This window comes from Capricornis sumatraensis, chromosome 15 (genome assembly GCF_032405125.1).
Source record: "Capricornis sumatraensis isolate serow.1 chromosome 15, serow.2, whole genome shotgun sequence".
Taxonomy (NCBI): domain Eukaryota; kingdom Metazoa; phylum Chordata; class Mammalia; order Artiodactyla; family Bovidae; genus Capricornis; species Capricornis sumatraensis.
The window spans coordinates 63,533,159-63,547,705 of NC_091083.1; the positions used below are offsets into that span (position 1 = coordinate 63,533,159).

At 53.3% G+C, this 14,547-nt stretch overlaps 1 protein-coding gene across 1 annotated transcript; it reads left to right on the forward strand.

The window, feature by feature from the left end:
- Positions 1-2,134: 2,134 nt before the first annotated feature.
- On the forward strand, positions 2,135-7,671 carry TCF15 (transcription factor 15). The gene is made up of 2 exons (XM_068987807.1): positions 2,135-2,653; positions 7,597-7,671. Exons 1-2 carry the CDS (start codon positions 2,135-2,137, stop codon positions 7,669-7,671), a joined length of 594 nt encoding a protein of 197 aa, XP_068843908.1.
- The last annotated feature ends 6,876 nt before the right edge of the window (positions 7,672-14,547 follow it).

Below are 14,547 nucleotides of genomic sequence, written 5' to 3' on the forward strand. Positions count from 1 at the left end.
GCTGCAGAAGGCCTTGAGTCTCATTCATGGTTTTATTTTACTCCCAGGGTCCCCTGTGTCAAAACCTGCCTGAGGAGCGAATGAATGAATGCGTCTTCCAAGGAAGCCCCCCTCCCCGCCTTCCGGGCCCAGTTCACGCCCTATTTGGCTCCTCCGGGTCGTGCTGGAAGGGGAGGGGGCTGGACAGAGGAATCTCAAGCTGCCTGAGGGTCCAGAGCAGAAGAGAGGGGGAGAAGGTGAGGGGGAAGCGAAAGTGAAGGGAGCGGGAGCCCCTGTGAGGAGGCGCAGACAGGGAAGGAAATCTCCCGGTAATAATTCATCGGCTCAGGAAGCAGCAGCCTGGCCTGGGGCTGCGTGTGGGGCTGGCCCTGCAGGGAGGGGGCCAAGCAGACTCCTTCTCCTCCTCTCCAAAGCCCAGCCTGGCTGGGGTCATGGTCAAAGGAGGTGGGGGAAAGCCAGGTGTAGGAACAGACCTTCCCAAAGACCCTAGGGCCTGACGACTTCAGGGACTGCTCTCCCAGCGGCCAGGGAAAACCCTCCAGTTCCCCGCCTCTCCCCCATTCTGGCCTGGGTCTGGAGAGCCAGGAAAGCACAGCATGGCAGAGCTGAGAGGCATCGTCCAGAGAACTGACGCCCAGAAGGAAGATGCAGCTTAAATGTACCTAGAGCTCCTCCGACTTCACTCTCTGGGCTCTCTCTGCTTCACGGGCTGCCATGTGGGCCAAAGAGAAAGTTATTGTCAAGGCCAAGTGAATCCAGATTAGGCCAGCCCCACAGAAGGGAGCTGGGAAAGGGACATGAGCAACCTGGGGACCCCAGTAACCATCATCATTTCAGTAATTCTTCCTAGAGCCTCTGAGGAAAACGACGTGTCAGAAATCTGGCTGAACAATCTAAGGTTTCCAGAAGGAAGGAAGGCAACGAGAGAAGATAGTTCCTCCCACCCCCTCTCTCTGTAAGCGCCTGTGTTTTGAGGGGGTGGTGTTGGCACTTCAAGCAGAAGGAAAGGGGAGGGTGTGGATTGGGAGCCAGGGTGTACAGGATGGGACTGTGGGGAGTGAGGGAGAGAAGCTCTCCTTGTATTGGGGGTGGAGAGAGAACAGGGGTGAACATGAAGACAAGCAGGCTAGGGCGAGTGCTCTCACACACACTGAAGGACAGAGCTCTCCTCTGTCAATCAGGGGCACTTCCCCACAACTTCAGCAGAAACAGTAACCATCAGTAAAGCACGCAGCCTTGTGTCTGGCACAACCATTTTGGTGGTAGAACCTCAACCAAAACGCCAACTCTGTGAAAGCCACGAATTCGTTTTGTTCACATTTGCCTTCTCACCTAAAACCATGCCTGGCATAGCCGGGACCCAGTAGGTATTTGTTGAATGAATAAATTAATGAATAGAGCTACTGGCGTTTGTGTGTTTCGTTTTCGTTTTTTCTCTCTCTCTCTCCCCCTCCCTTCTAAGTTTGTTGTCAGGGACGTGACACCACTGAGTCCTTATTTGGAAAGATTATTAGTGTTTCTCCGATTGTTCTACGTGGACACCACCATCCTGTAGAGAATGCAGATTCCTGGATCTGCTGAATCAGATTGGGAGGAATCTGGGAATTTATCAAGTTAAAAGAGCCCCCCCCCCTTCCCTTATTTGACAACACGTGAGTTGCAGCATCACAACAGCGGAATTTGAGGGCAGAAAAACCCGAGTTGGTTTCCCTGCAACCCTCTTTCCAAACAAGGAATTGAAGCCAAGAGAGAAGGGATCTGCCTGCAGTCTCCGGGCGATCTAGGCTGAAGATGAGTCTGGATCTGGGTACAGGCCATCCCACCTTCGCCGACCCCCACGTTTACCCAGCTCGCCAGCGGGGACCTGGAGCCTTCAGGGCGGGCCACCAACTCGCGGGCCGCTTTCAACCTGGGGGACGGGGGCGGTGGGCGCCTAGCCATTGGCCGGGCGGCGGCGGGAGCCTCCCCATTGGCCGGGGCGGAGCCCCCCCGCCCCGGCCGGGGCGGCCTCCGGACTGGCCCCTCCCTCAGCTATAAGGCTGCGGCCGAAGGGGCCGTGGGAGCGCGCGGGAGCGCACTGCGGGGCGCGGCCGGCGCCGGGACGCTGCTCATCCAGGGACGAGGCCGGGTGCCCATGGCGTTCGCGCTGCTGCGCCCCGTCGGCGCGCACGTGCTGTACCCAGACTTGCGGCTGTTGAGCGAGGACGAGGAGAACCGGAGCGAGAGCGACGCCTCCGATCAGTCGTTCGGCTGCTGCGAGGGCCTGGAGGCGGCACGGCGCGGCCCGGGCCCCGGGGGCGGGCGGCGGGCGGCGGGCAGCGCGGGCCCGGTGGTGGTGGTGCGACAGCGGCAGGCGGCCAACGCGCGGGAGCGGGACCGCACGCAGAGCGTGAACACGGCCTTCACGGCACTGCGCACGCTCATCCCCACCGAGCCGGTGGACCGCAAGCTGTCCAAGATCGAGACGCTGCGCCTGGCGTCCAGCTACATCGCACATCTGGCCAACGTGCTGCTGCTGGGCGACGCGGCCGACGACGGGCAGCCGTGCTTCCGAGCTGCCGGCAGTGCCAAGAGCGCGGTCTCCGCCGCCCCCGACGGTGGCCGCCAGCCACGCTCCATCTGCACCTTCTGCCTCAGCAACCAGCGCAAGGGGGTGAGTGCGCGCCGCGCTCCAGCATTGCGCCCGTGGGGTCAGGGAACTGGCCCCTTAGGTAGCAAGAGAGAAGGGAAGACCCCAGTGAAGAGAGGGGGGAAGCAACACGGAGTCGTCGGGGGTGCGGCCCTCCAAGCCCAGGGTTTGGTGTGGAGCACAACAGCTCACAGTGTCCCCCAAACACGGGGTGCAGAGAAGCCCGGCGCTCAGGCGTGATTTAGAGGATGGAGATTGCTCACCCAGGGACACTCCCTCCAACTAGAGGTGTGCTGGGAAGAGCGCGTGGGGAGATCATAACAAAGGCATCGCTTATTGAGCTCTACCTATGTAGGGGCGTCTTTGTGGTCTTCTTTCTTTTTACCTTCGCAGGAACCCCCATCAGGCAGGTAGCTTTGCTGGTTTTATCGCTAATGAGGATCTGAGGCTCAGGGGTGCCCTCATCACCCAGCTCCGAAGCCAGAATGCAGGCTCCGGGTCTGCTGGGTGTGTGTGCCCTGAACTGCCCTTTTTGTTAAAGGTTTGTCCTGCAGCCTGAGACTGACCCAGGGGCAGGAGGCTAGAAGAAAAGGGGACGCACACCCCCAGTCAAGAGCCCGAGGTACCCAGCTCATGAGCAGTAAGCATGAATGAGGGGGTCCCCTGAGGATACCCACCCCCTAAAGGGATGGAGTGTCCAGGAAAGGCACTGTTGAGTCATTGGGGCAGAGCTTGAGGTAGGCTTCCATGGTCTGTCCTAGGTAAGGATGGGTACCAGGCTGGTAGGGACTGGGTAAGGGTGAGCAGCTGCAGAGGTTGCTGAAGGGCACTTGTGGCTGAAAGCTGGTTCTCCCCCTGCACCAGCCCCAGGGAGCCCCTTCACCCCTAGCCTTTCCCCTTCTGGCCTGGGTTTTTCTTAGCGTAAGGAGTCTTGTCTGTGTGACAGCTTTGCATCCCAGCAGCTTCCATTTACAGCTGCAGAAACTGAGGCTGAGAAAGTCCCTGACCGGCCCAATGCCTTTTAGAAAGTGACAGGACATTGGGGGCACAGGGAACTCTGCTCAGAACTCTGTAATAACTTAAATGGGAAAAGAATTTGAAAAATGATCATTGTTCTTCAGTCGCTCAGTTGTGTCCGACTCTTTTCAACCCAATGGACTGCAGTGTGCCAGGCTTCCCTGTCCTTCACCAGCTCGCAGAGTTTGCTCAAGTTCATATCCGTTGAGTTGGTGATGCTAACTGACCATCTCGTCCTCTGTCGTCCCCTTCTCCTAAAAAAGGATAGATACATGTATATGTGTAACTGAATCACTTTGCTGTACACCTGAAACTAACACAATGTTGTTAATTAACTCTAATATAAAATAAAAATTAAAAAAAAAAAAGCATGGGGGATTGGAGTCAGGCCTCTGGGTCGCCCAGTCTTTGGTTCTCAAAGCTGCCCCCACTCCCCTCTTCACTCTGTTTGAGGAAAGCCCCTGTGTCCTAGCCTCAGACCACCCCCTTCCAGCTCATCAGACTCCCATTCTGGCCTCTCACCCTGATGGCTGCCTCCGTTTCCCTAAGTCAGTCTCGGTAGGCTCAGACTTGAACTCTCTCCAGGGTCCCTCTTACTCCCAGCTGTGGGCCCTCGTCTGTGCTCCTGGCTGGACTGAGAAGCTAGGGTGGGCCTGCGTGCAATCCAGCCTAGGCTGTGAAGGGCTGACTGGACCCTCAGCGGTATTCCCTGACTGCCTTTCACCCATTCACTCAGTTCAGCAAACCTCAGCTACCTGACAGCTGCTTTTTGTTGGCTCTGAGAACACTCCCAGAGAAGCAGGTTGTAGGTGCCTGTGTACTGCAGTCGGGAACTCCCAGTGTGGTGTCAGGGCAGGGCCTGGAGGTGAAAAGAGGGATGCTATGGTCTGATGGGGGTGCACAAAGGGACTGTCACGGCCAGAGGAAGCCCCTGACCCAAGGGCTAAGTCCCTGATGATGCTGGAGGATGGAGGCAGGCAGGTTGAAGGGCAAGGGAAGGTGTTCTAGGAACAAGGCACAGCGAGAGCTGGGGTCAGAAACCATGACCTAAAGAAGGGAAGACGTTGAAAGTGGCAATGCATGAAGGGGAGGCGAAGACAGGCCAGTGACAGCAGTGTCAACAGTCTTGATGAGCACTGATCTCTTGTGCTAACCGCCCTCCATGTGTTACCATTAAAATCCCCCAGCAGGGACTTCACTGGAGGTCCAGTGGTTAAGATTCTGAGTTTCCAATGCAGGAAACACAAGTTCCATCCCTGGTCGGGGAACTAGGATCCCACATGTTGCATGGTGCAGAACATTAAAAAAAAGATAACCCGCAGTAGCTGGGGAAGAAGGTGCTCTGGTTATCCCTGTCTGCTTAGAAATGGCATCACTGGTTCAGAGACACTGCCCATGAAGAAGCCAGGATTCAAACTCAGCCCTGCTCGATTGGGAAATAGGAAAGGTTAGTGTAGGAAGGCCTGGTAATAGCAGGCCTGGGGGAGAGGGTGTGTCCATCATGTGCCCACCCACACAGCAGGTAGCCTGGGGGCTTCTCTGCTGGTCTCACGGCCTCACCTGGATCTGGCTCCTTCCCTGGGATCTGTCTACAGGACCTAGAACCCAGCCAAATTTGGCTGCAGAAGCCATGCTCTCAAGTCCACAGATTCTTCAGGGAGTAGGCAGAAGGGGCGATCCTGGCTGGCTCTGGCTCTTCAAAGACTTGAGGACTCAACTGGAAGAAAACTGGCTGTCTTGGGGAGCCCATGGGAGCCTTCCAGAGAGCTCTAAAGCCCTGGACCCTTCACTCCGAGCTACCACCTCGCCCCAAGCTGGCTGGCCAGGGGTTGGGGTCACCGTGGAGATAGCTCCCTGCAGCGTCTTGTTTAAAGAGGGGTTAGGTGTGGCCCTTTGTGGTAGAAAGCGAGGGGAGGTAGGGGATTCCTGTCTTTGCCCTGTTTTCCCTTTTGTCACCTGAGGGTAGGGCTCACATAAGATCATCTTGTAAAGCCTTCCCACTTGGGGTACCAGCCCAGGAGTCGTGGGGCAAGGAGACGCCATCATCAAGTGATGCTGATGCTAGTGCTCGTGAATGTCCGTTGAACACTCGCTATGTTCCTGACTCTGCCAAGGGCTTTACCTGTGTTAATGTGTATAATCCCCATGGTAACTATACATGGGGAAACCAAGGCTCCAATGGCTGAAGTCACTTGCCTGAGGTCTGGCAGGTAGTCCAAGATAGAGCTGGGATTGAAGCCCAGGTCTGCTTTGCCCTAACCGCCTACTAACTACAGTGCTTCCCGGAGCCCTTGGCACTCAGGGGCAAAGGGACAAAGAATCTGGGGCCTACTCAAGGCCTCTTCTAAGTGTGTTTGGCACTTTACAAGCCTCTTTCACAGCTGCACTTGCATTTGATGGCACCCTTGCGGTGGCAAGTACAATCATTTTGCCCCCATTTCATAGATGAAGAGATTGAGGTTCAGGGAGGTGAACAGTCTCAGCATTCTCAGGGGATGCCAGTCTCACGATGACTGCCAGATGTGGGGTAGAGGCAGCTCTTCTGACCCTGAAAAGGTGGGAAGCTGGTTTTCTATCCTCCAACCTCAACCCAACCCCTACCCCCACCCCCATCCGCCCTTCTCAGCCACGGCTGCCAGAGTTTGTCTGAGAAGCCCAAGCCCCAGGCTCTGCTGGGACTGTGGCCTCAGCCCTCAAAATAGCCTTGCCTGTGAATGAACACGCTGTCCCTGGGCCCAGAGAGCCTCAAGGGAGGCTGGGCTCGCATCTGGATGGATCTGCCCCAACCTGGGCCCAGGAGTGGAGGGGGGCAGGAGGCAGAGCTCCCAGATGGTCAGCTATTTCTCTAGATGGCTGAGAAAAAGGCTGGCCCCATCATCTCCTAGTCAGGCTCAGGAATGAGCGTTTACAGTGGGATTTCAGACCCCACCATGCCCTGGAACCCAGACAAACTGTGGACAACATGGATTTTCTAGCCCAGCCCTTTTTACCAACTGGCTGGGTGCCTCTGAGCCATTCATTCAATGCTGGAGGACACAAAAGAGGGGGAGCTCTGATGTCTGTGACTTTGCTGGCTTACAGTGAGTCTGAAATCCTGGTGTCAGACTTCAGAATAGCAGGGAGAGACAGTCCCTGCCGTGTGAGGGAAACAGGTGGCCTCCAGGGGTGCCACCATTAGCTCGTCTTCCAGTGGACACCTGTGATCCCAGCAGCATTGGTTGGTAACTGCTCCAACCAGTGAAGGACTTTCCCCAGCCACCCCACTGAGTTCCCAGCCTGACGGGAGAACAGAGAGATCCCATATTCCCCTTCTGGGTTTTATCCTGGCCCCAGAAAGGCAAGGAGTGCCAGGCAATTGCAGGAACAGAGAAAGCTTCCCAGGACAGGACCAGAGTGCATATTCCTGGGAACACCTTGAATGAAGGCAGGGAATCAAGAATTCTAGAATCTACTTCTGAGGCTGATGAGGAGGCCACCGAGTCACCAGCCCGGGCAGTAGGAGAACCACTGTGGAATGTGTTATGTCCTTGAGTGTAAAATTGTATGACTTGACCTGTATTGGCTTTTTTTAAGCAACAAATTACATGGGGAAGAAATGAAAAAGGTAAAAAAGTATATAGAGTTTTTCAAAAAGCCTCCCTCCCATCCTGTCTCCTCCTCATCACATTCTTCTTCTCTGAGGAAACCATTAGCAGTTTCCCATGTGCCCTTCTCTCTGGACATCTCAGCACACAGGAGCATGTACCAGTCCTTGGTCTTATCTTTAAATGATGTTATGCAGCATCATCCCCTGTTAGTCCATATATTGTCTTCCGCGTTCTGCTTCATGAACTTGATCGTGTGGCTAACTGATGTTTATCAAGTCCCCTATTGCTGGGCACAGAGATTAGTTCCAGTGTTCAAGGAGACCCAGTTGAAGCCCCTAATACCTCTTTTTTCCCTTTCCACAGGGAAGCCGTCGTGACCTGGGGGGCAGCTGCTTGAAGGTGAGGGGGGTAGCCCCACTTCGAGTGCCACGGAGATGAGCCTGGATCCTTGTTTCATTTGCTGCAAGCAGGACCCTGAGAAGAAGGCCAGAGGCCAGCCACTGGGTGAAAAGGGGAGAAGACCCCGGGAGCCAAACCTGGGTCCCTTCTTTGTGTAGGGACCAGAGGACAATGACCTGGGCCCATGACCCTCAGAGCAGGCCCCCTGGGACACCTCCGCCCCACCCTGGAGAGCCATGAGGACCCGTCCAGCCGGCCCCAGACCTGGCTGGTCAGAGACAAGGCAGATCTTTTGGAAAAACATAGACTGTTGGTGACAGAGGATGTGTGCGTGTCTATGGATGAGTGTGGGTGTGTGTGTGAAAGAGAGAATTGATGGGTTTAAAATAAAAGGTATTTTTAAGTAAAAGATGTTCCCAGCTGCAGAAGGGAGGGGCCTAGGGACATCAGAGGTCAGAGGTGGCCCTTCTCCTGGACCTTGGAAGAGACACAGGCGTCACAGGTGCCGCCCTGTGCCCTGGAGGGGGTGGGGCTGGAGGAAGATAGGGGTCTCCCTCTCCAGAAATCGAGATAACCAGTCTTTCATCACTGTCTTCTTGAAAAACTGTTGGGTATCTGGTGTGGCTGGTTAAAGAAAAATCTTAATTTTATTTATTTTTGAATGAGGAATGTATTCATCCACGTGGTTCACGATTCAAAAGGTACAGAGGGGTATGTGGTGAAAAAAAGTGTCCCTCCCTCCTGTCCTCCGGCCACAGTTCTCCCGCTGCAGACAGGCTCAGCTACTAGTTTTGTGTGACTTCTCTATTCTGTGTGAATAACCAAGCAAATACAGAAATACTCATGTATGTTTTCTTCCCCCCTTTACACAGACAGTAGCCCCTTGTTACCTTCTTTCTGCTCCATGCGTTTTTTTTTTCCTCTTAATCTAGTTTGGCTGGTATCCCAAGTCAGTACATAAAGGTAAAGGGTTCTCTTCATTTATTTTGTAGCTGTTTGTCCCATCTTATGAATGTACCATACTTTAATCCATCCCTTATCCATGTCTTTACAAACAGGGTTGGGGAGGCATGTGGTTTTCCACATGTGCAAATGAGTGTGTGCTAACAGGGGTACTCTTACCCCTGTTGTAACTGAGATGATTTGAAGAAATAATGACACCCAAAGGCGCACGGCTGGTGCATGGCAGGGTAATGAGGTGAGGTCTGTCCACCTGTAAAGCCCAAAGTGAGCTCCTTCCCCTGCCCTGGAGATGCCCCAGTCGGGGTGCCAGCCCCTGTGAGCCTTGTTATCCTCCCAGCAGCCCTGGGAGGTGGGAGGTGGTGTTTCCCCATCTCACAGGTCCAGCCGAGAGGGCGATGGGAATGGCTGGTCAGTGGAGCATTCTTGGCTCTCTCTGTGGGGCTCTGTCCCTGTGGGTCCAGGATCAGAGAAGCTGGGGAAGCTGGAGGCAGGGAACAAGGAGAGGGGCCAGGAGAGACGGCAGAACCAGGCAGCCACCCTTTCCTCCACGTACTTTCGTATGCCTATTTTTAAATTTATTATTTTTTTAACAGACACTTTTTACCAGCTGAAGCCTGGCTCCAGATTCCATGCTGTACCCACTCTGTCACACCCTGTATTTGGCCCTCAGTCAGAGCCTGAAATGGGGCTGCCCATTTTGCAGATCAGCAAACAGTTCCCCTTCGGGAGCTAATTAGGAAAGCACATTGTACATCCTACACCTACCCAGGTCCAGGGAGCCCCTGGCAAAGCCACGGGAAAAGGACTGTGACCTTGTCAATGGCAGGAAACCTGGGAGTGAGGACAGAGCAGATAGTTGGATGCTCTGGGCTAGAGGCCCACTTCTGCCACCAGATTTGCTGGGCGACCCCGGAGAAATTGCTTGACCCCTCCCAGTCTCCCTAGCCTAATCCCTAACCAGCGGGAACAGCTGAGACAGAATAATAATTATTTGTTTTGCCTCGTTAAATAGTTTTTAAAATGCCATTTATGCACTGGGTAAACAAGACCAGTTGTATCCAGTAGATGCAGTGAAAGGCTCCTCCCCAAAGGCAACTGCTGTTAGCAGTTTCCTGTGTGTCCTTCCAGAAATGCTCTCTACTGATTACTGGTTCTGAAAAAGTATTTATAGATTTCTCTGCTTATGTATTCATTGTATATATAAATATATATATATATATATATAAAAACTCAAATACTGCGGGATCTTAGAAATATCACCCATCCCAAAGACAACCACTGTTAACACTGTTATAATCCTGCAGAGTTTTTGTAAAACACATGCTTAAATAATCATTTACAACATACTAAGTTAAAACTTTTATCAAAGTGTAACATAAGTGCAGGATGGTCCATGTGCCATGAAGTATACTTTCACAGGCTGAGCACATCTGCGCACCCAGCATGCAGAGCAAGAAACGCGATTAGCATCATCCTAGGAGCCCCTCACGCACCCCTCCTCATACTGGGTTGCTTCCGTCGTATTCCCCTTGAAATAGACAATGCAGTTACAGAGCTCACACTTCAGAAGACACAGAATAAACCGACAACGAGTCTCCTCTCCCAGCCACTCACTTCCGGTTCTCAGAGGCAATTCTGTTAACCAGAGCTTAGGGATTCTTGTAGAAATAGTCTTTGTAGATACAGGCATATCACATGTATCTTGTTTTTCCACGTGAGAGGTGACATTTCACACACTGATCTGCACTTGCGTGTTTTGTTTTTTTTTTCCCCTAAACAATACATCTGGGAGACACTTCAGTGTGGAAAGAGCTGCTTCATGCTTTTTTGCTGCCTCGTGCTTTTCTGCAGCTGCATAGTGCTCCATTCTGCATGTTTTGTTGCTTGTTGTCTTCCCTAGGCGTCATTCCTGGGTAGTGGACAGTGAACATCTTGGGGCCCGTGTGAGCTACAAGGCTAGCGCAACACACCTGACTTGGGAGAGGCACAGCTGTGGACCAGTATCTCTGGGAGCCACTTGCCAAATATCCCTGCCCCCAACACACTTGCTTTCTGCCTTTAGGATGGGACAACCCAGCCATTCCATGTTGGCTGGGTGAGGGCTTACTCAGGGATAGAGGAGTTAAAGGAGTTCAGGGAGGAGAAACCTAGGGCTGAGGCAGGTGGGATGAGCAACTTCATCCAGGCCACCTGGGACCCTGAAGGGGAGGCCTAAATATCAGTTCGCACTCTCCACCCAAACCTTCTTAGCCACGAGGAGCGTCAGCACAAGAAGGATCTCAGAGTGCATCATTTCACCATGAGACGTTGAGCCCATACAGATGAAGCAACATGCCCGAGGTCCCCTAGCTAGTCCCTGGCTCTGCTGAGCCACGAGGAGCCCAAGTCTTCCTGCCTGCCATTCAGGACTCTCTTCTCTAATTCCACAGTTGCAAGTTGGAAAGCCTCAGAGGCCACCCACGCCAATGGAGAAACAGAGAGGGACAGTGAAGAGCCAGAGTTGTACAGCTTTTGGAGCTGAGAATGCAGGGTCCCTCTCCCTAGCTCAGGGCTCCTCCAGCACTTTTAGTTTCCCTCAGTGGCCCAGACCACTTCCATTTTATGATGCTTCTATTAGATTAAAAAAAAAATAAACACACTACAGAATAGAATCCCCAAAACTCTAGCATATTCAGCAAGTTAACTTATTAAGCAACCATATACAATCACAAGAATGATGAATTATCATGAGAACTTAGAAGATTTACAAAATCATCAGTCTATAGGACACACATGTAAGGTTGACCATCTTTGTTCAACCCGTCTGCATCTCTTGCTATTGTATATTTTACCTCCTGAGGGCTTATATCTAAAGTCTAGACAGGGACAGCAAAATGCCACATGCCCCTGGGCTGGGTCCTGTCCTACCGGGCGTTGATGCTACAGAGGATGTTACTGGGCAGTTGACAAAATTGGAGTAAGAACAACAGATTAAGGTATCATATCAGTGTCACACTGGGAGCTTCCCAGGTGGCTCAGTGGTAAAGAATCTGCTTGCCAGTGCAGAAGACACAGGAGACTCAGGTTCGACACCTGGGTTGGGGAGATCCCCTTGAGAAGGACACAGCAACCCCCTCCAGTGCCTGGAAAATCCCACAGGCATAGGAGCTTGGTGGGCTATAGTCTACGGGGTTACAGAGTCAGACACGACTTAGCGACTGAGCACACACACGTACATCAACATGACATTTACTGAATTTGCTAACAGTATGGTGATATAAGGGGATATTCTGGGGCTTCAGAAACACACTGAAGTATTTTGGAGTAGAAGAATATGATGTAGGTGACATATTATCAAATGGATCAGAAAAAAGTAACTGTGAGAGTGAGAGCAAGACAAAGCAAATGTGGCAAACTGTTAAAACTTGGTGAATCCAGGTAGAGGGTATATTGGAGTTCTGTGCACTCCTTATGTTACTTCTCTGCATGTTTGTAAATAACTCCAGAGCAAAAAGTTAAAACAGAGCTGAAATCTTGGCCCTCTAGGAGGTAAGGCCTGCCAATGGTCTCTTGGCCTGCTCTGACCTGCCCTGCTCCAGCTGCCCCAGCAGAGGACAGAAAAATCCCCAGTGGACCCAGGCATTTCTGCCCATGACTCTCAGGCCCCTGTGCCCTTCAGGAGGCTAAGGTGGTCCCAACCCCAGAGGCTCCTGCCACCATGATTTATATCCCTGTGAGCTTCAGCAGCTGTGAGCACTGGTCCCGCCAGGCAGCCTGCTGGGGGGACCCGGCGTTTGCTTACCAGCGTGTCTAATCCAGACCAGACTTGTAGGCCCCACGAGCCTGGGATTGGGCTCCTGGGGGGACCAGGGTCAGAGGGTAGGCCACCAGGGCCTGGAAACCAAGGAGATCCTGAGGTTGAACTGGTTGGAAGACAGGAGACCTGGCCTTGTCTACCTTGGCCAGTGTTCCTGTGTGACCTAGGGTGGGTGCCTGCCTCTCTCTGGGCCTTGGTTTTCCTCATTTTAGCACAGCCTGCACAAAGTAGACCAGAAGGGCTATATGAACTAGGACAGACTGGCCCTGTGGAGGGAAGACTGATAAAATTTAGGAGTTGGTGTTTTCTGAATGCCCAGATCCTCTAGACTTGGAAAAGTGCCTGACTTTTTCTAAGGTCCCACTAGGTGTCAGGTCTTGGTCTATACACTTTATGCAAGTTAATGTAACCTACTCAACAAGTTATGGCTCCATTTTGTAGATCCAGGAACTGAGGCACAGGGAACATGCCCAACTTTACATGGCCCCTGGCAACAAGTGGATTTGAACCAGGAGTTCTGGCTGCAGAGCCTCACTGAACTCTCACCACTGGCCCACACAGCCTCACCAGGTATGTGCCCAGTCCTGTAAGGGCCTGGACTGAACCTGAGCTTGCAGAACAAGATCGAAAAGGTCATTCTGGCCAGAGAGTAAGACAGATGTGGTGCCTGCTCTCATGGAGGCCAAGGTCTTTCAGAAAAACAGGCTGTGAGCAAAGAAAGAGTAAAAATATGATGGGTGCTTCCAAGGTCTGTGGGGCTATGTGAATGAGAAAGAATAGAGGAAACATAAGGATGATATCTTGGAGGCAAGAAAAGACTTTGCCGAGTGTGCAAAGGTCCTGCAAAGTTGTTCAGGCCACCCCTGCATGAGATGCAGTGCTTGGGGCTCTTGCGGGTCCCTGGACCTCCCCTGAACATAACCTGATAATCCCTGACACATCTCCTCTGGGCACCCAGAGCTGCTCTGCAAAGTACTCAGAGCAAGGCGAGCCTCTGTGGACAGAGGAGAAAAGCATGGGGGAGCTCATGAAGCACCAGGTCTGTGCCAGGCATGGTATGAACCCATAATTTATCTACTTCTTCCAATCCCGAGAGGCAGGGACTGTTAGCATCCTCATGGTCACTCAGCCACTGAATGACAGCCCAGGATTTGGACCCAGGCATGAAGAGTCCCTGGAGAAGGGCATGGCAACCCACTCCAGTGTTCTTGCCTGAAGAATCCCGTGGACAGAGGAGCCTGGTGGGCTACAGTCCACAGGACTGCAGAGTCGGACATGACTGAAGAGACAGCATACACACAGAGTCCAGAGCCACCCCTTCATCTTCCTCCTCTGCTGTCCATGTGGTCAGTGTCGAGGTTCCGAGAGGAGGCAACTCTCCAGGCCCCTGAGCTGGGCCAGAACCCCTGCTCAAAACACCTCTGGCTTCCACCATTACGCGGCAGCATCCCAGGGCTTCACAAGTTGCCAGCACATAGTGGGTACTTAGCAGAGACCTGCTGAAGGACCCAAGAGGCTGGGCTTCCAGAACAAGACAGAAAAGTTCATCCCTCTGAGTCTGGGTCTTCTCCCCTGTCCAGAGTCCAGCCTACACTGTGGGAACCAGAGTCTCAGAATCAGAGTCTCGTATCCACCCTGCAAGGCGGGTGTGACCCATTTCACAGATGGAGACCATAAAGGAGCAGTGGCTGACCCAAGGTTACACAATGAGGAGACCTCGAACCCGCTCTGCAGTTCATCCCATCTGTAGAAACCCACGCCTGGAGGCTCAGAAGATACTGGCAACCGGCCTTTAGCCAGAGAGGAGAGAGGGATGGGCCCAGAGCTTAGGGAAGAGAGGAGGCGCTGGCCAGCTGGGAACTCCGTGGGAACGAATCTTGCCCCCAACCCCACCCCACCCCAGTGCATCCCCCCAGGCAGCAGCCAGGGCAGCGGGAGGAAGGGGTCAGGGAGACGGGTCTCAGATTCCCAAGGAGCACGCCCCCTCCTGTCCCCTGTGGGGTGGTTTTGAAGCCACCCAGACGGAGCTGGGCCTGTCTGCAGCTCGCCCAGCCTTCACTTTTCTCACTCGATGCAGCCTCCCCACCTCCCCACCCCTCACCTGCCTTCCTCTGCCTCCCTCTCTCCTCTCAGCCCAGGCCCACCACCTCCCCGCC